A 27,387-nucleotide genomic window follows, 5' to 3' on the forward strand; every position below is an offset into this window, starting at 1 on the left:
CCAGTAGCTAAGTTTACAGGAATTTACCAAATTTTAAGATACGTAGCAAACTAAGAACAGTTAACAGTTAAGCTACATATAAACAGCTTTTGTGTTATTAGCTTAACCAGCATGCTGTGGTTGTGTAAAACATACCAGCGATGGATGGGAAATATTGCTTTTCTACATAATTATGCATGTTGAACAGGTGGTTTGATAAAATATTTATTGTTTCTTTCCTCACAGAGGTTTTGTTGCACTTACAGTAATGAGCGTAGTTGTCATCAACTCGAGTAAAACTGTTTTGAAACCTGAATGTTGGCAAGTGTGGTTTCCTTTGCCCTTTCTGCCTCTGTCCCTGCTTTCAACCCTGCACTGTCTTCTCTAGTCTCTGCCTTTCTCCGCCTGACTATCTGATGCTCCCGGACTCTCCCGCCTGGTTCCCACACCCACCTGCTCAACTGTTACCACTCCACAAATGTCTTCACCTGCTGCTCATGACTAGCGTTGGGTATCATTTGGATTTTATTGATTCTGATTCCCATTCGTGCATTTTTGCACTAAATGACACACTGTGGATTTTGGCCCCCATCACTTACATTGAAAGCACATTTGAAAAGGATCTTTTAATAGTCAATATAAACAGGAGGAATGATTACAGTGAGGAAAACCTCTTTCACTGCTCATATGAACACCCGACTGTTGTTTTAAGATACACTTGAAAACCTATCCTTTAATCAGTTTTTAGCAGTACACCAATTGGACTTTACAGCTTCGAACAATCAAGAGGCGTGATTATCTGTTCAGCTGATACAGAAGAAGACTGCTGTTGTGAACAGTGGTGTCTTTGCCATTCATTTTATTTCTATGGTGACTGCTAATACTGCTAGCAGGTTAGGCTTCCTGAATTGTCCCAGTAGGTTTGTATCCTGCTGTTGTTCATCTGGCAGCTGGAGAGAAAAGAACTTAGAACATCAGTTTATACAGCCCCACTGTGAAACACACACACACACATACACACACACACATACATACACACACACACACACACATACACACACACACACACACACAGATACAGCAAACACACAAAAATAAATATACAAATAAATATACAGATACACAATGTTAAAGCCCGTGGCGTGCAGTCTAAAGGGGACCCATAACCTTGAATGAGGGGAATAGAAAGTGTATGTGCGTGCTAAAAAGTGTGTGTGTGTGTGTGTGTGTGTGGTAATGAGAGAGTGGGTGGGTGCAGAAAAGGAAGTGGCAGAGAAGGTAGAACTAAAAGACAAACGACAGAAAGCAACAGCAACAGATGACAGAAGAGGAAGAAGAGAGTAGAGACAAGGACTGGAAAGAAGACAGCAGGACGAGGACGAAGAAAGACAACACGAGAGGGGAGGATTGAAGGACCGAGAGAAACACAAAAAAGGTAAGAACGATCAACGACGAAGGCTGAAAACTTGGTGACATGATGGATAACTTTCAATAGACGGGTAGATGAATAGACGTCGTTTGCGCTGTTTGCTAAAAGTCTTTGTGACGTAAACAATTTCAGTATATTTTATAGAAATCTAACTAAGAATGAAAAGTTTATCATCGTCCATATCATTTTGATGATAATATTAGATAAAAACAGAGGTGGAAGTATTCAGATGCTTTACACTAGTAAAAGTAGCAATACCACAAAGTAACAACACTTAATTACAAGTAAAAGTACTCAATATGTAGCATGATTCTGTCAGTGCTACATTTATTACATCGGATATATTATTGGATCGTTATTACTAATGTGTAAACATATAATCTTAACTACTTTACATGATGTTTGGGGTAATTTCAACTTAAATCAACTTAACGTAAGCTCATCAAAGGGTTTGTAAGTATCATATAATCTGCAAAGTAAACAGTAAGTACAGTCATAAAATGAATGTAGTACAACTAAATGGAAATACTTAAAGTACAACAAAACTGCACTGAAATATTGTGCTTGAGTAAATGTACGTATAAGTACTACAGCTGGCAATGCCTCCTGTAGTGTTTTTTTGCATTACATATTCAGCTTCAGTCTTAAATTAACGTAATATTTCAGTTGTAATAATCAGATCAACTTGAACAAAACCTTTAAGGACCCAACTTTGATTCTTGACAACTAGAAATCATTCCTACTTCACTGTTTTTTTTCATGGTGAAGTGCTCTCAAATTGATGATAGAGGTTGTGACAGTAAATGAAGCAACTAGAACGGAACTGAAGAAACCGTAACTGAGTTGTTTGCTCCAAAATTTCAACCTGATTTGATGAAGATGTGAACTGGTTGATTAAAAAAGCTTTAGAGTAGTAGCTTTGTAGCTGCTAACTGCAGGTGGAAGTGTTGCTAAGCTAGCTGAATGAAGCAACTGACAAAGCTAATGTTAGTGTGCCTTTTAGATTGCAGAGTAAAAGAGGTAATGTGGAATGGGGTCTCATATTTCCCTCTTACTGTAAACGATGTGAATACTACTAATTCTAAAACACACATACTTCTAGCCTAAAACAAAGTCACACCTACATTAACCAAGGATTGGCACTTACATTGATTGAAAACTCTTATTTTGGAAGTTATGCTACAGCTTGTGATGCTAACATTAACATTAACAAAAAAACTGTGTTTACTAGATAAGACAACTTTTAAGTTTTAATGGTGCAACCTGATTTAGTAAATCACTAGTTTAAAAAAGTTGTTACTAAGAATTAGAGAAAGACGTTACACATTAACTTAGTAATGGATTTGTGATGCAAATGCTGGTGCAACACAGCCCTGGTTTATAAAGTATTTCTAATTCTTATACTGTTGCTTTGCCTGTCAATCTTTCCCTACTAGAACTGCATGTTTTGATTGCAGTTTAGAGTGATACCAGTGACCGATTTTCAAATCTTGTTGTAATATTTCAAACAATGGGCCCTTGATTGCAGAAATTGCAAAGATAAACAAAAGCTTCTTCTCATTTCTATCCAGCAACTGTCAATTTTGCCAGCTAAAAACATCTGTAGCTAACTAGCTAACTATCATTAACTCCTTGTGTTGGTTGAAAACTGTCTTCAGTTGAGTTTCCAAATGACTTACTGTATTGGCCCGAAAATAAGACAACCCTGATTATACGACAACCCCCCTTTTCCGACACCTGTTGTTGTAAAAGGACTTTTTTAAGATACAAAACACTTTCACACTTGTTCTGTTGGGAAAGTTTCGCTGAAATACTGTACTGTTAAATCTGCAGTGCAGAACTTTTACATACAAATGAATGTCTGCTACATTCAAGTCTTTGCCAAACAAGTTCACACAATACTGATTAAGCCTGTCACCATCAGGTAAATCTCTCTGTATTTCACTGTATATGGAGTTTTTAAATCTGGTGTCAGGTTTGACATTCCTGCACTGGCCAGATGAAGACCAGAGACTCCGGCAGGTTAAACTGAGCTAACCCAACACTTTTAGTACTGACTGACTCTAACAGACTCACTTTAAACACACTGGAAGGAACTTGCTAGCCTAGCAACATTATGCTACAAACAAACCATAATGCATCACTCTGTGTAGGATGCGCTTTTACAGCGGTACAGGTAGCTAACAGGCAGAAGGTGAAAAAGGAGAATTCTTCCTATGTTCCAGTCCTGAAGAGACTTTTTTAAAACCCTAAATAATAATACAGTTAACTAAACACAAGCTAAATCTTGGCCCTGGAAATAACACTAGGTTACCTCTGTAGACAGTGAGCTAGTTAGCTAGGCATGCTAACTTTAGAGCTTACATTAGAGCAGACAAACACAATGTCAGTGGTGGAATGTAACTAAGTACATTTACACTGTACAAGTACTGTACTTAAGTACAATTTTGAGGTACTTGTACTTTACTTGAGTATTTCCATGTGATGCTGTTGTATATGTCCACTCCACTACATTTCAGAGGGAAATATTTTACTTTCTGCTCCACTATATTTATTTGACAGCTTTAGTTACTTTTCAGACTAACATTTTACCTAAAATAACATAATAATAAGCTTATAAATGACACTTATATACTTATAAATGACATTATTAACGATTAAACCAGTGGTTTCCAAACCTTTTGACTTGTGGCCTCTTACAGAAATCAGTGTATATTTCAGATGTCTATGAGTTATTTGCAGAGACATTTCCCCTCACGTGGTTTCAAATAAATAACTGTTTGAGTTAAAGCTTTCCAACATTTCATAAAAACACAAAGATTAAAGAAAAATTCTGAAAAATGAATCCAAATGTATGCAGCAGAACCATGTTTTTTCTTGTGGCCTTTAAAAAGCAGTTCAAACTAGCTCCACCTCGAGCAGCTACAACAATAAAGTGCCGTTTATGCATTGACTCTTAAATGTATTCAATATATCTCAGCCCGATTTTCTGCAAAACAAGTACGTTTACTTAAGTACTTTAAGTATATTTAGCTGGTAATACTTCTATACTTTTACTTAAGTAGAACTTTTCATGCAGGACTTTTAAGTATTTTTACTTTGTGGTATTGATACTTTTACTCTTAATTAAATGATCTGAATACTTATTCCACCACTGCACACTGTTTAATTCATTCCTTACACTATTTCTCTTGTGTTTTTGTTTTTAAGAGGCTAGAAAAGAAAAGACACCAACCTCCAAACTCTTTGTATACAGAGTATTGTGTTGAAATCCCAACACCGACACACCTGCTGTGACTAGCTACAGTTGCTCAGCTATGATTGGACAATCACTGTTAGAGGGAGGGGTTTACAAACAAACAGTTAAAACAATTAATTCAGTTTGTTTGTCAGGTAACTTTCAAAGGGATCTAGCTGGACTTCAGACCCATTTAGAGTCATAAGTTTGGAGTTCAAAGTTCAAAGAGGGAGAATTTTCCGTTGTGGACGGATGAGTGAAAAACAATGTGGAGGTGTGAGGTTGAGTCACTGTTTGCTCATAAAAAAAGTAGATTTTTTTTAATACTTCCTCTGTGGTAAATAGTCGTAACCGTCAGGTGGTGCAGAGTCACATTAGTGTTATTCTATTATGTTAATGTGTGTTATATTAGTGCATGTTATTGTACTGCTGGTGTTACCGGTATTGTATGATTTGACATGAATGATTCATGAGCAGCTGTTGTTGGTGTGTTAATAATCAATGCCTGGAGCATCTCTCTTTCTCTCTTTTATTATCTGTCTATCTTTTTATTCGCTCTCTGACTCATTTTCTCTGTTTTCTCTCTCTCTCTCTCTCTCTCTCTCTCTCTCTCTCTCTTTCTCTCCCCTCAGGTCTCTCTCTCTCTCTCTCTCTCTCTTTACCTGAACACCTTGCGTCAGGGTAATAACAGCCAGAAAAACAGGACATGTCTATTCCTGCTGCTGCTTCTCTCTCTTTCACCTCATATTCTGTTTTTCTCTCCTTCACTATCACTTTCTCTCTCACTCCCTTTTTCTCTCCATTCACTTGTTGTTTCTTGCCCCTGGTTTGTCAGTAAGTCATCAATTTCATTTGAAGAAGAACGAGCCAGAAGGAACACAACTCTCCTGTGTTTCCCTGCTTAGTCAGTCAATCAGTTAGTTAGTTAGTTAGTTAGTTAGTTAGTTAGTTAGTTAGTCAGTTAGTCAGATGTATGGGAATCTTTGGGTTCAGTAAAGTTAGTTACGTTGTAGATGAGTTGGGTGAAGTCAACAGGATTCACAGAGGAGGATTTACATCTTGCTGGCCTGAATTACACATAAAAACAGAACACCATGGCTGTGAGATCACAGGTAAGCCTGATCAATACATTTACTAGTAACAGTTATTGACAGAGATATAGCTGTCAATACTTGATTTTTTATCTTTTTATTTCTGTTACTGGTCTGTTTGATCTCATGTAAAAACATGGTGCTTCCAAGTTATGTGTTTGTGCTTAAAAGAGTCAGTTAGTAATGATTATTACTACATTGAAGTGAAGTGGTGAAAGACCTCTTAAAATTATTATTTGTGCTCAAAAATTAAAAACATAATACTGCTGAATCTGACCAGACTGTATGAATTTGACCAGCAGATAAAGTAGCGAAGTAATATCTAGTGAGTCCGCAGGTCAAATTATGTGTCGTATTTATTATTAGTAATAAGTAGCTTCTTCTGCTCATTGTGATTGTTGTTAATATGGAACGTAATCAAGTTAATAGTAATAAAATTAGTAATGCTGTCTAATAAGACACCTTTATGAAGAGTTTATAAGTCATAACTAATGGCTTCATTAATGGTTATTTGTTCATTATTTGTTCATATCGAGCAATATCATTACTAGAATCACCAATACTGATACCAATACTTAAATTTATTAGCACCAACTAATGTAGTGCCGCAATTGAAGATTATTTTCATTATAGATCATTCACTTTGGCATTAAAGGGTCTTAACCTGTTAACACATGAACACATCTTAACACATTAAATACCACTACATCCTACACACTGCACTTTTAAGACAACAACAATTGATCAATTACAAGAGCCAGGTCATTTTGCATAATGAGTACTTTTACTACTTAATACAATAAGTACATTTTGTGACTAATACTTTTTAATTCAGGACTTTTACTTGTAATGGAGTATTTGTATGCTGTGGTATTGCCACTTTTACTTAAGTAAAAGTTCTCAAAACTTCTTCCACCACAGTTAATCACTTTCCCAAAGTCCAAAAAGACGTCCTCAAATGTCTTCAAATGTCAAAACCAAAACCCAAAGAGACCTATTCAGTTTACTGACATAGAGGACTAAAGAAACCAGAAAATATTAATTCATATTACATTCATTCGAGAGGCCGGAACCAGAGAATTTGGACTTTTTTTTCTTGAAAAATGACTACAAATAATTTATCAAATAAAAATCAAAACAACGATTCATTTTCTGCCAGTCGACTAACTAATCGTAAATGGACTGCATTTATATAGCGCCTTCCTAGTCTTCCAATCACTCAAAGCACATGCCCCATTCACCCATTCACACACTGGCAAATGTAACGCATGGCACAGCCTTTGGGAGCAATTTGTGGTTCAGTATCTTGCCCAAGGACAGTTCGAATGCAGACCAGAAGAGCAAACCGCTGATCTTCCGATTAGTGGATGACCCGCTCTACTTCCTGAGCCACAGTCGTCCCAATTAATTGACTAATCGTTGCAGGTCTAGACTAATGTACTATCGCATGGGCGGGAATCATGTCAGGATTTATGAGCCAAATATAGAGGGACGGCACGTGGCATAGGCTACATAGGCATGGGATGATGTTTTTGTGTTTTTTCAAAAACCATATCTATCAATATTTAGGTCTGACAATATGATTTTCTTTCAGGTGGTATTGCCATTTGACTTTCAATCTGATTAACAATTACAATGCATTTAATCGAGCAACAAATAATGTAGTTGCTATATGCAGTTGGAGGACTGGGAGGACTTGTTGCACTTAATTTTGGTGTGAGTTGATTTTTGAAATTCTAGAGGTACTATAGAGTTGCAAAGTAATTTTTGGAGCTTGGATCAACATGAAACTCTCCTGGTTAAATCATCAGTACGAAAGATGAAGAACTGTGTTAGAAAATGTCTGGTTCTTTAATATAAAGTCAAAGCTACAAGACTTTAGAAATAAAGATCACTGGGTCACTTTGAATGAATTCAGTAACTATGGCAACACGTTTGGTTTACAACTTCAGTGACAAAGCGTTTTGAGTTCATTAAGCTCTGATTCGTGCCCATGGCTCCATCTCCATAGTAACAGCAGTGAGGCTCATGGGTACTGTAGTATTCTTAGCCGTCCACTAAAATCACGGACAAAACGTGATTTCTCAGAAACAGATTTAATGTAAACTGGTGTCAGAATATAAACCTGTAGGATCGTCACATTATCCAGGAGAGTCCTGAGTTTCTGTGTGCAGTAACATCAAGGAGATTGATTAAAGAAAAATTTGAAATGTGAATACAGAATGAGGAAAAACTCACCACCATCACCATTATCATGCAGCCCTGCTAGGACTGGAGGTACTACTGTTGCACTTTATTTAAGTGTGAATCCATATTTGAAGTTCCAGGGTTGGACTCACTATTGTAACTTCTCTGTGCAATTCTTGGGGTCTCTAATCGAAGATCTCGCCTAGTCAGGGCCGGCCTGCAAATAATAATCATTAATAAGCTACTTTTAATAACGTCTTATTAGCCACAGAGTACTTGGCTGAACATTTGACATTTCTTCTAACTGTTCTCTGAAAATGATTCAGTCACATGCGTGTTAAAACACAGGACAAGTTTTAACCGTAAATGTTTATTTCTATGTGGTCTCTGAACAACATTGTCACCGCACACAAGCAGCAGGAAGTAAAAAGTGCAGCACTAAAGAGAGATCAAACTTGAGATGGATAAAAACATTTGTATTATCAAACCTATTGACGCAAGTATCAGTACTCGAAACAAACATCTGTAGTGTCAGTGTTTCAGGTATTGATCCACCCACCACTGATGGACTGTTTGACAACTGACATTCTGGGAAAGTTATAAATAAAGACCTCCGTTCATGTTCGTTGACATCATCTGTAGATCATCTGTAATGTGCTTAGCAGTAAACTAGATTATAGTTTTACTTGCTCTGTGATAAGTTTTTTAATAATTTACTAACCGTTAATGAAGCCGGAAGTAACTTATTAACACTTATCAGAAAGGCACCAATAAAATACTGAAACGTGTAGTGTACATATGTCAGTATTATCACTCCTTCATTGTGTACGTGTTTGTGTGTGTGTGTGTGTGTGTGTGTAATTGTGTATTAGTGTGTGTGTGTGTTGAGTCAGTGTGGGTGTGCTGACTTCCTGCTGTGAGGAAACTCTCTTCCGATGGAGACACACTGAGACATTTCAGATCTGAACTGATGTGGAAACACACTGAATGACACACACACATGCACACGCACACACACACACACACACACACACAGAGTTGTTTTTATGCTTCCGCGCCAGTGACAGCCGTGGCCTGAGGCATTATGTTTTCGGGTTGTCTGTCCGTCCATCCCATCTCTCATGAACATGATATCTCAGGAGCACCTTAATGTAATTTCTTCAAATTTGGTACAAACGTCAACTTGGTCTCAAGGATGAACTGTTTGGAATTTGGTGGTCAAAGGTCAAGGACCTGTGACCTCACAAAACACATTTTTGGCCATGAATTCATACGCTAATTATTACAAAGTTTCACACAAATGTCTTATAGGCTAAAATGATGAAGTGATGACATTTTATATCCTAAAGGTCAACTTCACTGTTCACATCATAGTGTTCTGCAAAAAACACTTTTCTGGCTATTATATAACACCATAACTCCGGAACAGAAGGGGAGATTATGATCATATTTCACGTTTGGTCACATACTGAATTGGTGACACTAATCTTGGGTGTTCTATCAGAACCAGTTTTATTGGCTAAACATGTGAACACATACAAGGAAAATACACTTAATACCTTTTAGTCTTAACTACAAATATATGAGTCTGGACAGACATGGAGGTAAACTGCAACTTGACTGTTTGGTGGAGGCAGACAACCATGAGGCGCTATTTTTAGTTTCTCTCTTCATCAGGCAGGTTGAGTTTTCAGGAGTGTTTGTCTATGATGTTACTGATGACAGATCTCTGGAGTCTGGCGGGAGTTTCGTCTCGTCATCGCATCAGTAATTCCTTAACTGACGCTGACAACATCAACAAACCAAATGGGCTACAAGTGATGTCAGAAGTAAAAGCTTAGTGGAGTTTAACATCTCATTTCATCAGGACGCCCATTAATGACAAAACCATCAAGCAAATACAGAAACTAAAAGGACAGAATGGTGAATGTTTGTCATCGACTTTGTTTATCTGAAATGTCTTCGCTAAACTTATCTTAAACTTTACTTAAACTCTTTATTAAAGCCTTTTCTCTTAAAAAAGCATAAACTTATTTATAATGTTCTATAATAAAAATCTGTTTAATGTTAGAAACAAATGGTGGAAGAAGTACTCAGATATTGTACTTAAGTAAAAGTACCAATACAGCAGTATAAAAATACTTTATTACAAGTAAAAGTCCTGCATGAAAAATACATGTATTGCATACAATAAATGTACATAAGTATTATGAGCTTGATGTAGTTAAAGTATTGCAGTAAAAGTACATAAGTATTATGAGCTTGATGTAGTTAAAGTATTGCAGTAAAAGTACATAAGTATTATGAGCTTGATGTAGTTAAAGTATTGCAGTAAAAGTACATAAGTATTATGAGCTTGATGTAGTTAAAGTATTGCAGTAAAAGTAGTGGTTTGGTCCCTCTGACTGATATATTATTATATATGACATCATTAGATTATTAATAGTGAAGCATCAGTGTTAGAGCAGCATGTTACTGTTGTAGCTGCTGGAGGTGGAGCTAGTTTACACTACTTTATATACAGTTAGCTAGTTTAGTCCAGTGGTTCCCAACCTAGGGGTCGGGCCCCTCCAAAGGGTCAGCAGATAAATCTGAGGGGTGGTGAGATGATTAATGGGAGAGGAAAGAAGAAAAAACAAAGTTCTGATACACAAATCTGTTTTCAGTTTTCCGACTTTTTCTCTAATCTTTGAGTTTTGCTGAAATATTGGATCATTTGAACATTTATTGAAATGAATGAACAAATGTTTCATAACTGTAAACAAAGCTACTTTATTGGTCAGGAACCAATAAAGCCACTGTTTATTAAACTAAAGGCTCTAAAAATTTTCAGATTTGTTAGATTTTAAAATGGTTCAAATCACGTATTAAGTCAAAATTAAATTATTACTTGACAAAAGTTGTTTAAACTTTAAACTGTAAGGCAAAAAAAAAAAACAGTAAAAAATGAGGACTTGAAATGGTGAAAATGTGAAAGAGAAAAAAAAATTACTGAACATATTTAAAATGTATAACCCAAATGCCACATTGGCATCAGCATGAAAGGGATACTGAAAAAAGTTGTTTGACGTTATTATTTCTGTATCTGAATGGTATTATTTTGTGGTATTGTTCTCTATAATTAATTGTAAACAAAAATAAATTTCAAATTAAAAGTGAATAGTCCCTCATTCTCTCTCTTACAGCACGGTGTTGTGATGAACGCCTAAGACAGACTGAAACACACACGCAGCCATACCATGAGTACGTCTGCAGTGCGCTCAGCCTCCCCACCTGAAGAGGAGCCGACCACACCCCCTCCCATGACCACGCCTCCTCGCAAAGCCTCGGTCCGCCTTCAGGAGAGGTGGGTACTCACCACACACACACACACACACACACACACACACACACACACACACACACACAAAAAAAATGTTCAAAATATTATAATATTGGCAAGCCCCAGTAGCCTACTGGTTAAGATGAATGACATATAAACGTGATGTCCGCAGTTCAATTCTGGCAGCAGACCTTTGTTGCATGTCATACCCTCTCCCTACCCTTCCCATCTAATAAAAGCATAAAATGCCACCAAAAAACATATATTTAAAAAAATCATAATATTGAAAATTACCTTCTTTGCCAATAATGTCTTGACTTTCCAAAACATGCTGACTTTCTAAAACTGCCCTCCCTTTTCAAAAATGTCCACACTTTCAAACTGTTTTAAAGGGCACCTATTATGCTCATTTCCAGCTCTATATTTTTATTCTGGATGTCCACTAGAGTAGCTTTGCATGATTCACATATACTGGTCCTTTATGCAGCCCCTCAGTTCAGCCTCTGTCTCTAATAGGCAGTTTTAGCTCCTGTCCCTTTAAGGCCCCGCCTCCTGAAGAGCCCACTCTTTTCTGATTGGCCAGCTTTCCGGAAGCCTGCTGAGGTGCAGTATCAGAGTCCTGTTAAGTTACTGCGGATGAAAACCCAACATTTCCTGCTTTGCCGCTTTATATTAAGAGCTTTTAAATGACTAAATAATGGGAGCCTTTTACTGTGAAGAATTAACAGGAAATGAAACGTGTTCCTCGCTGAATTAGCTTCGTTAAAAAAGTTGAAAAAAGTAACACTTGCACACTTACTCCAGGCCACAAAATTTAACATCGAAAATCCAAGTAGGTTCGAAACAGTCTTGATTAAATTTTGTTGCTTGGAGTAAGTGTGCAGGCGTTTTTTCATCGATGCTGCTTTCTAGTAGCTTTGCACCTACGTGATGTTCATATACATATATATATTTCTACTTTAAGTGTCCTCACTTTCCAAAATCGTCTTTCCAGAAATGTAATCACTGTCAAAAAATGTCCAAAATTTATTTATTTATTTATTTATTTTTTTAATGAAGATGTCCTCTGTCTCCAAAATTTTCCTTTTTTCCCATAATTGTCGTCCCTTTTCAAACATAACCTCACTTTCTAAAAATGCTCTTGCTCTTCACCATAAAACTTAAACATGCTCACACAAAGGTAGACCTACCAAACACAAGCCCATTGTCACGCTGTTTCTTGATTGTGCTTTTTTGTAGGCGGGGCTCCAACCTGTCGCTGCTATTGGACGTGAGCAGCCTGGGGGCGGAGCCCGTCTGCTCTGTGTCCACCCCTAAGGAGGTGTGGCTTCAGCTGCTGCATACCTCCTCTCGACCTCTCACACACACACTCCTGCAGCAGGCTGCCATGGACACAAACACACTGAATGTAGAGTACCAGGTACAGCACACACGTTTGTAAGAAAACTAAATAGAAAATTGAAGTTAGTTTTAATAATGATGGCATGATGTGCCTTCATTTTAATGTCTAGTCCGTCCTTGTTTCTTTTACAGAAAATCCCTCCGAACTTTGTGAGCGCAGCAGAGCTTGATGTTCCGGGACACATGATCAAGGACAGATACAAAACCATCCTGCCCAGTCAGTAACTCTGCTTTCCTAAGTAGAAATACAGTAGACACTGTTTCTACTCTTGTTTATTGTTGTCATTGTTTGTTTGTTTTTCAGACCCTGAGAGCCGGGTGATCCTGAGGAGCCCAGAGGAAGAGGTGGGACCAGACCGCTACATCAATGCCAACTACATTCGGGTCAGAGTCTAACTTTAATTTAGTTTGAGTCAGGTCACCCTGCTGCTGTCTGCAGCATCCCTGACACTGAAGCCTACAGAGGGCGACAGTGTTTCAGGTGATGGAACAACTCCACCCTCTCCACCCATGTAAAACAGTCTTTGATTTGATTTCTCTCTGAGCATCTTTTCTGAATTTTAGTCAAGATCAGAGAGTGTGACTCAGTTAAATTACCTCTAAACTTGTTCCGTCTGGCTCTCCATTCCTGATCCTGGCTTGTCTGTTGACTTTTCCGTTGTGCAGATTGTATTTGAGTGACAGGGTATGAAATTATTATCTGTGGAGTCGATGCAGGGTAGAAAGATGTTTCCTTAACCCCCCCCCCTCCCCATCTGTGAGGAGGTATTTGCTAACCAGCCACCTCCATGAAAGGACTGCCAGGTGCTCATCTGACACGTTGCTGCTTTAAGATCAGAGCTGGATGCATTTAAAAAGTTCCTCTCTGGTGAAGGCATGCCAGCCGACAATTCAACCCTCTCCTGGTTAAACACCTCGCTGTCTGGAGCCAATCAGCAGCAACCAGGAGTGAGAGCTTCTTGTCCACCTGGACAGAGGTGGTTGTCAGAGGTGGAAGGAAAGCAAGTCCACATATGGCTGTGAATGAAAACTTCACCTCAGCCACTCTCTCAACCTCAAATCACTTCCTCAATGATCCTGAGCAGCCGCTGTGGCTCAGGAGCAGGGCTGGATTACTAACTGGGCAAAGCAGGCAACTGAGCAGGAGCCCAAATAGCCCAGGTTTACTGCATATTATTTGGGTCTACATCATTTGGTTGATTGGAAATTTGTTAGAAATTTGCACCACTGAAGAACAATATCTACTCTGACAGGTCCTCCATCCCTCATCCTGTAGTCATGGTGCCGAAGATGGACTTAAATTAGTTCTAGTTTATATTGTGCTAATTTCTTGTTAAATTGTGTTTTAATGTATAAAATGTCAGACAGAAATAGTGAGAAATGCCCATCATTGTTCCCTGAATCCCAAATCAACATATTCAAATTACTGGTTTTTGTCTGACCAACAGTCAAAACACAAAGATGTTGATTTTATGATCATGGAAAACAGGGGAAATGAGAAAATATTAACATTTGAGAAGCTGGTACCTTAAATTTTTGGCATTTGTGAGTTTTAAAATGATCTATATATATAATGGGGTCAATAAGCGCCCCAACAACAACCTTTTGACCCAGGGCCCAATAGGAGGTTAATCCAGCCATGCTCAGGAGGTAGAGCTGTCCAAATATCAAAGTGTTCTTTAGCAAAACACTGAACCCCAAGTTGCTCCTTGCATGACATGTGAATGACAGGTAAATTGTAAGTTGACGGGAACGTGGACACTCTGTTGTATTACACTGTACATTGAAAATAACCTCAGTATAAAGTTGTGATCTGCAGCACAACAAGCTAGTGAAGCTGTAAACAGAACCACATTCCTGCACATGCTCAGTGGCGTCTGCCTTACACAGAACTACTCTCCTGAGACTGAAAACGTGATGCTGTTATTAGTCTTTGGAGCCGTTTCTAAACAAACTAATGTGACCAAACTCTTCATGATGAAGGAACATGTCACCCAGTGCAGCAGTGTGGCTCACTGATGTGTTTTTAATCGTTTCTGGACAACAACAAGTGTATCAGGCTTTGATACACACACAACACTTGTTAGTAGATCAGTTGATTGTTGGTTAAGATCCAAACATGAGATTTGTTGACAAGGAGAAAAATATAGAAAATCTCCAGAATTATCCTAAAAAAAACATTGAAAATGGCTGCTGTAGCCATCCAGTGTCATCATATCACTTTCCAGTTTGAGCTTTATTATGTTATTATTCAGCTCCTGATTAGATTAGTTAGTGAAGAAAATATGTTTCCTGCAGTCATGAGCTGATAGAGAGTGTGACAGCGCTGTCACTCAGCGTAGGCGTCTTCTCGTTTGTGTGTAAGTGTGTGTGTGACGGACAGCTAAACAAACAGAAACTGAGATATGAGCCGTCGGTTTGTCTGCGTGGGAGTTTGACAACCAGGAAAACCACAGGAAGTGAAGGAGGAAGTGACATGTCCCTGACTCACCCCCTCAGCCTCCCCACTCTTCCCCCCCTCGGCCCACGCAGCCCTCACACTCTGCTGTGTGTGTGTGTGTGTGTGTGTTATTAAAACGTTGAGTTTTTGTAAAGCAAAAAGACACGTGCTGCACAAAACACACTTCTGTATATTTAGTCTTTACACATACGTATATATTTATTCATGTCCAGTACATGTTTATATTTTTTATATTTTGGTGACTTGCTGCAGGGACACTCGATGGTTGGTATTGATAAACAGAAAAGTCTTAGTCATTCACTTCCTGTCTAATGAGGTCAAGGTTGCAGGTTTGGTTTCAGAAGTTGAGCGGACACAATACATTTCATATCAACAGAGTGAGACAGAATTGTGCATATTAACACCAAAGACACCATTGCATAATGAGTACTTTTACTTTTGATACTTTAAGTACATTTTGCATACCAATACATATGTCCTTTTACTTATTCTATGTATGTACTTACTACTTTTCATTATGGCATTGCTACTTTTACTTAAGTAAAATACCTCTGTACTTCTTCCACCACTGCTCCTGCACTAACTACTGAAAACCAGTTTACTTAATTTCATTGCTAGTGAATGAGACTTAAAGCTTTCTTCAAAAAAAATTCCATAACTAAAATAAAGTTTGAGTCATCTAAAATCAATTCTTGTCTCAAGAACACTGTCCTTAGCTTTGACTGATCAATCAGTTCCTGTTTTGTTTCAGGAAAATATTAAATCCATCTGTTTAAAAAACATGCAGAGTCCTGAGTTGTGTCTGCAAAGCCTCCTCTCATACGACCCCAACAACCTCCACTAATCCAAACCTGTCTTCTAAAAATTATGTTCACATACTAATAATTGGTGTCTTGTTTTTATAACAAAGTCAAGTCAATCTTTATTTGTATAGCCCAATATAACAAATCACAAATTGGCCTCAAGGGGCTTTATAGTCTGTACAGCAATGCAACATCCTCTGTCCTTAGACCCTCGATTCTAATAAGGAAAAACTCCCTTAAAAAACATTAATGGGGAGAAAATGGAAGAAACCTCAGGAGGAGCAACAGAGGAGGATCCCTCTCCTGGGACAGACAGGCAGGAAATAGACGTTGTGTTTACAGAATAGAACAAGAAAGCAGAAGTACAGTATGCTTAAAGCTTGAGGCTTAAAGTATGTTCACACAGTCTATTTAAAAGATGTGTTTGTACCATCAACTCTTGTCTCATAACTGTCTAAAAGGCACAGAGCAGAGTTTTATAAGAGTACATGGCTTTCTGTTCCCCCAGAGTCACTGTCAAGGCAGTTTGTTATTGGCCAATGGTGTGAAATTGAGTGTTAAAATTAATCAAAGTTGAACCTGATAAAAAAAAAATCCATGTAGGTTTACCTCACATCTGCAAGTGAATCAGCTGATTGCACCAATTTCATTGAAATTAATCAATTTCACTCCTTTATTCTGGGGGTCATAAGATTTTTGATGTTCTCATTTATTTGTTATTTGTTATTCATTAGGTAATGCTTTATTTTACAGGTCCCTTAATTTTATACTAATTTCCTGGAAATGTACAGGTATTTGCAGGTATTTATATTTTATGTTATTTATACCAGTTAATTTTTAGACTATTACAGAGAGAGTGGTGCATTTTGGTACAAATTATAAGAAAAAACTGAAAAAAGTGTTGAGTGGGCTTCATTGGTAAGTACTGCATTATATTTGGCTTCATACATAGTTGTACATTTGTATAAAATCTTAATGAATTACATAAACACATTTCCTGTACACCACTAAGTCTCATAACCTTTTCAAAGAATGTCCCAAGAATAGTTACACAACAGCTACTTTTAGGAAGTTATTGAAAAAACATGATATGCTAATATATTGTTTGACATACAAAACTACACACTGAAAAGTATTTTCTGTCAATTAACGAGTTGTTAAGAGTCTAATTCATTAAGAATTTAACAAATTAACAACTACATATGAACCAACTAAACCAATTTATACCAAATTGCACAACCCTCTCTGTAAAATGCTCTAAAATTAACCGTTAAATATCTGCTAATTACTCAGAAAACTTCCAGGAAATTAGCATAAAATTAAAAGACCTGTAAATGTAATTTTTTTTCTTTGAAAAATAGTATTATGGAAAATGAAGAAGAAAAAAAACACAAAGTCTAACTTAACTTTCCAGTTTTTATTCCCAAGGTCAAGAATCAACCTTCAGGCACAAGATTTGTCTAATTTTCATGTGGATTTGCTTTCAGATATTATCATAAATGTATAAAATTATTTTCCAGTACTCTGGTCCAGAAGTTGAAGTTGTGACTTTAACTTCCTGCAGGGTTACAGAGGAGCTTCGAGGGCTTATATCGCCACCCAGGGGCCGATGCTGCACACTGTGGGCGACTTCTGGGACATGGTGTGGCAGGAGAGGAGCAGCATCATCGTCATGGTTACAAGACTGAAGGAGAACAATGAGGTGAGGAGACGAAGTCTGCCTTGTTTGACTCAAGAATCATAATCTCTTAATCTGAATTCATTTAATAAACAACACCCGACTGTGTGTTTGTTCCAGAAATGTGAGCTGTACTGGCCACAGCCGAGGGAGAGGAGGAGGATGGTAAAGGAGGAGGAGGAGGAAGAGGAGGAACAGAGGGAGGAAGAGGAGAAGGAAGGAGAGACAGGTCGATTCGGCAGATTCCTCCTCAGAGTCAGAGACAGTCGAGAGAAAGACGGGTTCACTGTCACTGACATGGAGATTCAGGTACAATAAACACAACAACATCAACACATATGGACTTATTTGTTTGGAAATGATGAAATATGAAACAAAACAATAGGATGCTATGTGATACAGAATAATATGATCAAATATTATATAATATAATACAGTTTCATACACTGCACAGCACATTATAATTTAATCAATGACAATACTATATTGATTGACATAAAATAGTTACTAATTAAAACTGCAAGCAGCGTTGAACGGGCCCTCACGGACATGTAGATGTCTTCAGACCCGGGCTGTTTTCAGACAGCGCAAGAAGGAGATAAACATCACTTCCTTTGTCCACAGTTTTGCCTGCTGCTGGGGCTGCTTCGCTGAAATTTCATAGGGGGTGCTATTAAGCCAGTTTGCATCACTGATGGAATATTGTCATGTAGACGTGTTCAGGCCGGGACTCTTATCAAACATGTAAAGTTTAGTGCAGACCGGAGCATTTACAATAAAGTTATAGCAACTTCCTCTGTCATGGCAAAACATCAAATCTCAACGGTGTGAGGATGAGAATTTTCTGCAGGGTGAGACATGTCTGTCTTGCTCACACCTGTGTCATCAAAATTAAGCAAGTTTTGGGCCCATTCACTTGAATTTCAATTAGTAAATTGAAAACTCTTGATGAATTTGTGTGTAAAACAAATTAATTTCCTAATTTTCAGCAAGTCTATTTTTAGAAAAGTAAAGACTTTTGACCCACATGACCTGGTCAAAGTTTGATTGACATGTGTACTGTCAGGTGTGTAGAGACAATAAGTAACTGCAGCTGACACAGAAAAATACTCATATATTTGAATGGAGAGTGTGAGTGAACCACTAGGTGCTCAGGCCCTAATAAAGGAAAAACTGCAGTACAGAGCTAAAAATTTTAGTTTTGATGGTATTTTTCTACATTACTTTATCACTAAACTGTCATCCTCACTCCATTTTTTCCCTTCCCCTCATAGGTCATCCCCACTACTGAATTATAAATATAAAACCTATAATTATTGTAAAATAAATGATAATAACACCAAACTTCATACAACGTTTGTATATAATGAACTGTATGTATATAGGCCTTTCTGCTGCATCCTACAAAAATGAGCTGCATTCAACCCCCACACCAGTGGTGGCTGGTGACTCAACAAATTGGGGAGGATAGGAGGACATCAAACTATATCATTGTCCCCCACCTGATGAAATCGAAGGGGTGGGGGGCAATTTTATATGCCAATAAAACAATTTGCTTTTAAAAACAAAAACCCCTCTAAGCTCATTACTCAATATACAGCTCAGCCAGACCTCCTGCACACTCATTCACTAATAACACAACATCAACAGGTAACTGAACAACCACTCAATTAAAAACGGGATCAATTCCACATGAATGAGTGAGTCCAGACAGATCACTGTAACTTCAACAAGCAAACTACCCACAACACATTATATATATATATATATATCTGCTGCATTCTTGTTAAGGAGATAAATTCACACAACAGCCACACAGAGAGACATTTAACCATCAGAGATGAAATTAGTGACCAAAGAGACAGAGAGAGAGAAGCTGTATCTGACTCACGTTATCTGATGTCTTCTTCTTTCTATCATGGAGATGAAGTATTCATGTCATAACATCCATTTGTGACTGTTGGTCATCCTGTTTGTTAGTTAACAGAACTTTATGGCTGCAGCTTAACCAGTCTGATATCATTAGCAACAATGACAAACAAGCTAACTCTCCTGGTTGTTTTCCGGTTGTTTCTCTCTCCAACCGCTCCCTGGCGGTGTCCTGCTGCTGCTGCGCTGACCAGTCCAGATAATTTCTCCCATTAGCTTAACAATAGTCCTTAACAGTCCTTCCATGGCTGTATAAAGAGTCCTTCAGGCTACTACCACAAGCCAGCTGTTGCATTGGCTAACACAAGGAGCTATCTACTGCTGCTACTCTGCCTTACAGTGGAGAGAATTGTAGATGAATTCTGGAAACTATCATTGGACCAACTCAATGTCAATATTGCATTCTGGTTGTTGATTGGCTAGGGAGGACAGCCTCCATTGGTGCATCATTTTACGTGTCTTTTCCAAAGAAGAGAGAAAAAATATGTTGTAAATAATACTGGGACTTGGTAATGGTTTATTTCAACCAAATATTCTTTTTTATATTTTGATCTCCCTCTTGCCTCTCAAAAAATAGAGGAGGATCAACCTCCTATGGACCAGCCTCCACTGTGTGCGGCACACCCCCTCCCCACCCCCTTTCTTCCCTCCTCTCTCTCTCCCTCTCAGTTGGACAGGAGAATGTTAAAGTACACTTCTTGTGAAATCTACGTATAAATCCCATTGCTTTGGCCAAATCTTACATTAAAAATCATAGTTTTGGTAGGAAATTCCGTTGCCAATCCATTGATACAGGTTTGAAAGTGGTCAGACTTATAGTTTAGACGTCAGAAGCCTCTGTTTGACACAAAGTTCATGCCTCCCCATTGCCTTACATTGTAAGGGTGATGTGGCACTGCAACTGTCAGGGCTTATGAAATCCAAACCGTTCGAGTTATTACAAAGTTTTTAACAACTTTTGTTCAGCACAGTGTCATAAGTTATGTATTAAAGATTGAAGCCGAAACTATTAACGCCCTCGGATGAGATAGCGGTTGTTTGAAGGCCAAAACTGAGGCAAAGTCTTATATTGACAAGTAATTGCAGACTTCTTGTTGGATTTAGGTCAGGGGTGTCAGTGTATGATTTGCAGGTCTTGATGAGAAAAATAATTGAGTTTTGGTTTGATCTCTCTACGACATTCCTACTGGCCGTGGCGGCCATTTAAGTTTCATAGGTGGCGCTAGAGAGCACATTTTGGCACTTTTGGGGTTACTTTTTACATTTTATCAAATTTTCACCCTTTGGGCTCAGGCCCTAAAAATAAGCAGACCTGCAAGAGGATGTACTGGTGTCCAAACATCTGACACAACTTGGAATTAAAGGTGTTCGACTCTGGTACCACAGTGGTTGTGGCTTTAGTGTCTGCACCAAAACTCCTTTAAATAAATGATTATGTACCCATCACAAGTGTTGAAGTATTTACTAGTTCAAGGATTCTACCCTGTAGTACACTTATGTTAAATTATGCATGGTAGAAAGAAACTGACCCGATCACAACAGAATGAACGTTAATCTCACCAAATGTCAGTCCTTGTTCAAGAGTGCATTTTCAGACACATTCAAAACTCATCAGAGCAAAATATCCTCCACAGTGTGAGAAAACAGAGCAGAATGTGTTAGCTATCAGATTTAGAGGGGAAAATTATCAGCAGTGTTTAGAGATAACTCAGAAATGTGGCCACGTTCTGAAAGCAGTTATGTGAAAATGTGACTGATCACACAGCAGCAGTTGAATGATTGATTTATTAACTGATGACTTTATTCGATACTTTGAAAAGGAAACATGCGCACAAACAACATCACAATAATAGAGAACAACAACAACACACACACAAACACACACCCAACAACAGCAAAAAAACAGCAGCAACAACAACAACAAACATCATCACCATTTGAGACATCAACATATTCCATGTAGAACTGCACTGACTGCATCATTTCATCCTATCTGGGCAGGTGTGTCTGTATCTCTATATACAGCTGATATGAGTTAAACAGTAAACAACAGTAAACAATCTTCTGTAAACTTTGAACGATTAAAAGTTTTTTATCATAAAGATTGATTATTATTAATGCAAATAATAAAATACTGATCTTCATTGTGCTCACCTGTATGATGATGTAACATGAGATTAAACCAAAACTTGTTTTCCAATCAAATCTTACATGTTTATACATCACTATAAGTATAACATCAATTACATGTGATATGTGTGTATAAATAAGCAACAGACTGATTAACCGAATTGTTTTCAAGGGCTTTTAACGTACACTTTAATACACTATATGGCTTACAATATAATCAAATACTGTATAACATAATGCAGTATCATACATAACATGATTAATACAACACATGATAATTTGATCCATTACAATAAGATATTGATGGATAGACCTGCAGAGGGTATACTGGGGTCCAAATCACCTGATGCAACTCACAGTCGAATCCCTGCAGCCAGTTTCCAGCAGGACATTAATGAACACGGTGTCAGAATCACACTATACTGTCACATATAGAGTCCAAATACTGCTTCATGCTAATAATACTGATTAGATAATAATACAATACAATATGATATGATTAGAACACATTACACTTGCAGCCACTGCAAATATTTTTATCAGTGCAGTGGATGTAATAACATCTGTAAAACATCTGTGTGTCTTTCTGGGATTTTACATCAGAATCTGACATGTTCTATATTAAACCATTTTCATGGACCTGTTGTGTTAACAAGAGGCTCCACTAGAGGGGACTGTTGTGCTTAAATTTGGTCCAAACTCTTTTTCAGTGAAGGCAGCCAGGATGTGGAATTCTTTGCCGCTGAGTATCAGAGAGTGCAGCAACTTTTTATATCACTTTTTAAATCTCATTTGAAAACATGGCTGAAGGATGTTCAGACATGCAGTCACTGAGCTGAGATTCACTGATTAGGTTGGTGAGCATTAATACAACATGTTTCTGTTTTGTTTTTTTCTATCTTGATTTTAATATTGATGTTTCACAGTGTAAAGTTTTAATTCACCACAACTGATTGTTTTCTTTTACTTCGCCAGCTTGTGCAACACTGGTGGCCTCCGCTCAGGGACTACACATGGAAATTAGCTTTAAGCTGTATCTTGCACAATATATATTGTGCATTTTCCTTGTTAAATAAACAATAAAATAAAATAACATATACTGAAGTTTGTTTCATGTGATTGTGTGTTTGTGTGCAGCTGTGTTCAGAGCGTCGTCGCGTCAGACACTACTGGTTCACCTCTTGGCCTGACCACCACATCCCACAATGCACCGCTCCTCTGCTGAGACTGGTGGAGGAGGTGGAGATGTATAGCAAGTCCCTCCTACCACCCAGCTCTCAGCCAATCACAGCCCCCATGCCTGGTTCCGGACCAATCATCGTCCACTGCAGGTTGGTTCCTTATCAAACACAGTTTACAATGATTTTGTTAGTTTGTTAGAGTCCAAGTAAATGTAAATTTTCACAGCTACATGAGTGTCTCTCTCTTTTTATAATTTGGAGAATTATCATAAAACTAACAACAGACTTGATTTATTAAAAATGATGTTTTTCAAATGTTGTAAACTCTTATGTAGTTTGTGAATGAGTGAAGTGAATCACCACTCAAAATGTCCACAACTGACAACATGCTGACAAACTGAGGAACATACTGTCTGTAAACATAAACATACTGTTTCTAAAATACACCAGAGGATCACTATCTGGGTTACCTAACAGTAAAACCAGCAGCTTGTGATGTTGCAAACCAGAGCGGCAGATGTGTTGAAAGCTACTTCCTGTTTGAGAGCGTGGACGGTTGCACCTGAGCAGCCAACCACAGCTTGAGGTGTGGAACTGACCCACAGTATGTTTTCACATGCAAATAATCTGCTGCGTGCATGAAAAGGCAGAAAATTGTTTTCTAGAGATACATCTAGAAAGAAGAAGTAAATGAAAAACAAAAATTATAGCTATATAGTACTGAAAAAACAAAATTCTCTCCTTTTTCTCTCCTCTCGTTTTTATGTCCACAGTCTTTTACCTTTTGACTTCTTGTAACAGCACCAGATAGTTTAATATATATTACAGGGGAGTTTAATGTTCATATGAGCCATAAAAGTGCTCCAACTGTGAATCACTAACATTATGTAGGTGTCATGCAAGAATCACTGGTGTAAACAGATTCATTGTTTGCTAACACTTAACATCCTGTTATTTAACATTTATAATCATAATTTAATAAATGCTTTATAACACACTTTGATGTATGCACATACGCACATATAAGGACATTTTAAGTGTTTATTAATGTACAGTATTAATTCTAACTCCTCCTATGATGACAGTTGTGTTTTACCATAATGTCATTTATTAAATGTTTATATAGCAGCAAACATTTCTGGGTGCCCACAGGATGAGTTATAGCTGTTGACTAATACATTAATAAACACTTGTATCTGCTTACAGCCACATTATAGTGGATTAAAACCGCTTAACTGTTTATGTACTGATAATAAACGCTAAATACAGGGACTTAAGATAAAGTGTTACCCTTTTACTACATATGAAATGTACAAGTCAGTGGTCCAATAAATATCCAAATAAATAACTAAAATCAACTTTGCAAAATTAAGATTCTGTTGAGAGCTGCTAATTCTCCAGTCGGTGCCATTAAACCTTTGCAGAAGAAGAGGAAGCAATGAGATGACGTCATTAAAAGCGCGGCAGTCAAAGCCGATGGAAAACATGATGGAAATAAGACATTTCTGTTTGTTTCATGTACTGATTTGAGGAAGGTTACAGTCTCCTCATACCTCCACACAGATCTGATGTTTTCATCTCTTCAGTGACGTTTAAGTCACATGATTCATGTACATCATCATTTATTCACTCAGTCTGTTTACATTTGATTTTCATCCACACAGCTGCTGTTACACCTCAGACAGCAACAAACATCTTGTTTCCAGTTTTTTTCAATGCATAAATTGAAAATGTGATAAAAACAGGTGGATGCAAACACACCTAATCTCCTCTCCTCTCCTCTTCTCCTCCTCTCAGTGCAGGTATAGGGAGGACAGGTTGTTTTATAGCCAGCAGTATCGGCTCTCAGCAGCTCAGAGAAACTGGTCAGGTCGACATCTTGGAGACAGTTTGTCAGCTTCGACTCGATAGGTTGGTGAAAAAAAAAAATCACCTTTCTGTTTCTGTCTCTTTTTCATCAGTCTCTCCTCTCTCTCTTCTCACTGTCTGGTGTAACATTTTGCTTATTCCCTAAATGTAGCATGTTTAACCTGTACCCCCCCCCCTTTCCTCTCATGCAGGGGTGGTATGATCCAAACCACGGAGCAGTACCAGTTCCTGTACACCACTCTGGCCCAGTACAGCTCCCAGCTACAACACAACCAGGTATTCCAACTCATACCTGGTGTCCCAGTCATACAGACATTTAGGAAGAAGTCTTCTAACTTATCTTATGTGAGACAAGGTGTAAATGAATCTTACGTCCTCCATATAGACTCAAAGAGTTACCATTATAAAGACCTGCCCACAGCACAATTCAAAACAGGACTTTTTTTTTTTTTGCACATTTAATAAATTTCAATGAAATAATTGCAATCAATAGAGTTGCTCCTGAAGGTGAAGTAAATTTACACAGATTTTTTGCACCTCTTCAAATAAATTTGCACCTTTAACCAATAGCAAGCCGTCTTGACAGTGCTGAGCTGTGAGGGGACAGAGAACCGGAGAGTCCAAAATGGAGGAAGCTATTGTAGCAGCTCTGTTGTATTGTTCACTTTTTTTTAAAAGGACAGGTTCACAAGTTTTCAAGTGTGTGTTAAACCAGCAGTCAGGTGTCCATATGAACAGTGAAAGAGGTTTTCCTCGCTGTAATCATTCCTCCTGTTCATACTGGATATTAAAAGATCCTTCAAATGTGCTTTCAATGTAAGTGATGGAGGCCAAAATCCACAGTGTGTCATTTAGTGCAAAAATTAGTGCATGTAAAGTTGATGTGAAGCTTATATGAGGCTTCAGCAGTCTGAGTTAGTCATATCAAGTGGATATCTGACACATTTACAGTCTTTTGGAAGTATAGTAACGAAAAGAGGGACTTTGGCACTAAAAAGACTGTAACGTTGAAAGATATCTACTTGATTTGACTCATTTGGACGCTGAAGCTTCATATTAGCTTCAGATAAACTTTTAAATACATTTTTGCACGGAAGGAGGACTGTGTATTTTGTCCTCCATCACTTCCATTGTAAGTGCATCATGAAGGGATCTTCTAATGGTCAGTATGAACAGGAGGAATGATTACAGCAAGAAAAACAGGTTTCACTGCTCATTTGAGCTCCTGACTGTTGGTTTAAGATGGACTGGAAGTATAGTGAAACCGTCCTTTAACTTCCTCTGTCTCTGTCTTCTCTGTTCCACAAAAAAACATGGTTTACAGACAGTGATGAGACAGGAGTTGATGCTACAACAGCTTTTCCTCCTTTTTGTTTATGTAGAACATAACTATGTGCTTGTGTTTCCCAACAGAATGAAAGGGAATGTGATTGGTTATGCCATTTCTTGTCATCCCTCTAATGTATTCTATATAATAAGTGCAAAAATACTACAAAAGAAAAACTCTTGAGGAGGTGTCAGTGTAGGTTTGGTGTAGAGAGCATGTAACTTCAACACCAGAGGTTTGCATCCTGCCAACAGTCAATGCTGGTTTCTTCTAACCATGACCACAATCTTTCCCCCAACTGTAACCATGTTGGCTAAACTCATTCAAACGGTAACCATAACCTTACAAAGTTTATCAACTCATCCACTGATTCAGACTAGAACAAACACACTAGAGGTTTAAAAAGACCCTTATTCTTTTGATTGATATTGATTTCCATTGGCCTTGCACCAAGGAACAGGTGAGAAGCAGTGGTGGAAAATAACTAAGAACATTTACTCAAGTAATATACTTAATTACAATTTCGAGGTACAAGCTTTTAAAATATTTTGGTACTTTGGACATCACAGGATCATGTTAGAAGACATCTTTCTATATCTCTTTACCTCTTGTCCATTTTGACCTCTTAACCCTCTCTCTATCTTTTGTTTTCATCATCTCTCTATTTCATATATTTCCTCTCTAACTTCCTGTCTTCTCACACCCATCAACCGCTCTCCTTTTCTGTGTCTCATTTGTTTTCCCAACTGTAACCATGTAGTTTGGTTGCCTAAACTCAATCAAACAGTAACCGCAGAGGTGACAGATCAGAGAATAACACTGACAAACAACCTGTTCTGTTGAACAGGTTGTTGAGTGAAAACCGTGAAAGATTTAGGTATTTAAGTCATTAAATCAGCAGTTAAACTATGTATTCTCTTCACCAGGGTCAGAACCAGAACCAGCCTATCACACAGAACCAGCAGAGCCAAGACGACCAAGTCAATATACAACTACAGAACCTACAACTGGACAGCACAAAGAATGGGAGTAACTGATGTGGTGCAGTACCTCGAGAACCAGCAGCGTCTGCTTGGCCAGGTTCACACCTAAAGGAACCTAGAAGAACTTAAAACCAGCCAAACGCACAGCAGATGTTACTAACAAAACCAGGAAGGCAGAAACAATAGAAACTATAGGCAAAAGGAGACCAGCAGCAAAACCCAAAGAACTGATGCTGTAACAGAACTTTAATCCTGGACTGAGAACCCTAGTGAACCAGAACTGAACCAAGAAGCTTGAACCAAGAGAACCAAGTAGAAGAAAACACATGAAACAATATTAATATCTGATAAATCAAGTAAAATAAAGCAAAGTTATCTA

General features: G+C 37.9%; 1 protein-coding gene across 4 annotated transcripts; it reads left to right on the forward strand.

Annotated features, from left to right (window-relative positions):
• The first annotated feature begins 1,109 nt into the window (after positions 1-1,109).
• LOC122981769 (tyrosine-protein phosphatase non-receptor type 7-like) lies at positions 1,110-27,387 on the forward strand. Of its 4 annotated transcripts, none has more exons than XM_044350514.1 (11): positions 1,115-1,414; positions 11,110-11,270; positions 12,486-12,666; positions 12,780-12,864; positions 12,952-13,031; positions 17,476-17,613; positions 17,710-17,898; positions 22,786-22,979; positions 24,627-24,740; positions 24,890-24,974; positions 26,952-27,387. In XM_044350514.1, the coding sequence occupies exons 2-11, from the start codon at positions 11,164-11,166 to the stop codon at positions 27,060-27,062; spliced, it is 1,284 nt and encodes a 427-aa protein (XP_044206449.1). In that variant the 5' UTR covers positions 1,115-1,414; positions 11,110-11,163; the 3' UTR covers positions 27,063-27,387. The 4 variants fall into 4 exon arrangements, with proteins under 4 accessions (XP_044206452.1, XP_044206449.1, XP_044206450.1 ...); XM_044350515.1 differs by lacking the exon at positions 1,115-1,414 and adding an exon at positions 5,325-5,758; XM_044350516.1 differs by lacking the exon at positions 1,115-1,414 and adding an exon at positions 9,518-9,847.

This window comes from Thunnus albacares, chromosome 5 (genome assembly GCF_914725855.1).
Source record: "Thunnus albacares chromosome 5, fThuAlb1.1, whole genome shotgun sequence".
Classification (NCBI taxonomy): Eukaryota; Metazoa; Chordata; class Actinopteri; order Scombriformes; family Scombridae; genus Thunnus; species Thunnus albacares.

What these genes read in the sequence shown, in the direction of transcription:
- LOC122981769 (XM_044350514.1), top strand. Translation starts at nt 11,164, where the DNA reads ATGAGTACGTCTGCAGTGCGCTCAGCCTCCCCACCTGAAGAGGAGCCG. An exon ending in CACTGAATGTAGAGTACCAG is followed by an intron (nt 12,667 to 12,779) that starts GTACAGCACACA and finishes TTTCTTTTACAG; the next exon opens with AAAATCCCTCCGAACTTTGT. An exon ending in GACTGAAGGAGAACAATGAG is followed by an intron (nt 17,614 to 17,709) that starts GTGAGGAGACGA and finishes TGTTTGTTCCAG; the next exon opens with AAATGTGAGCTGTACTGGCC.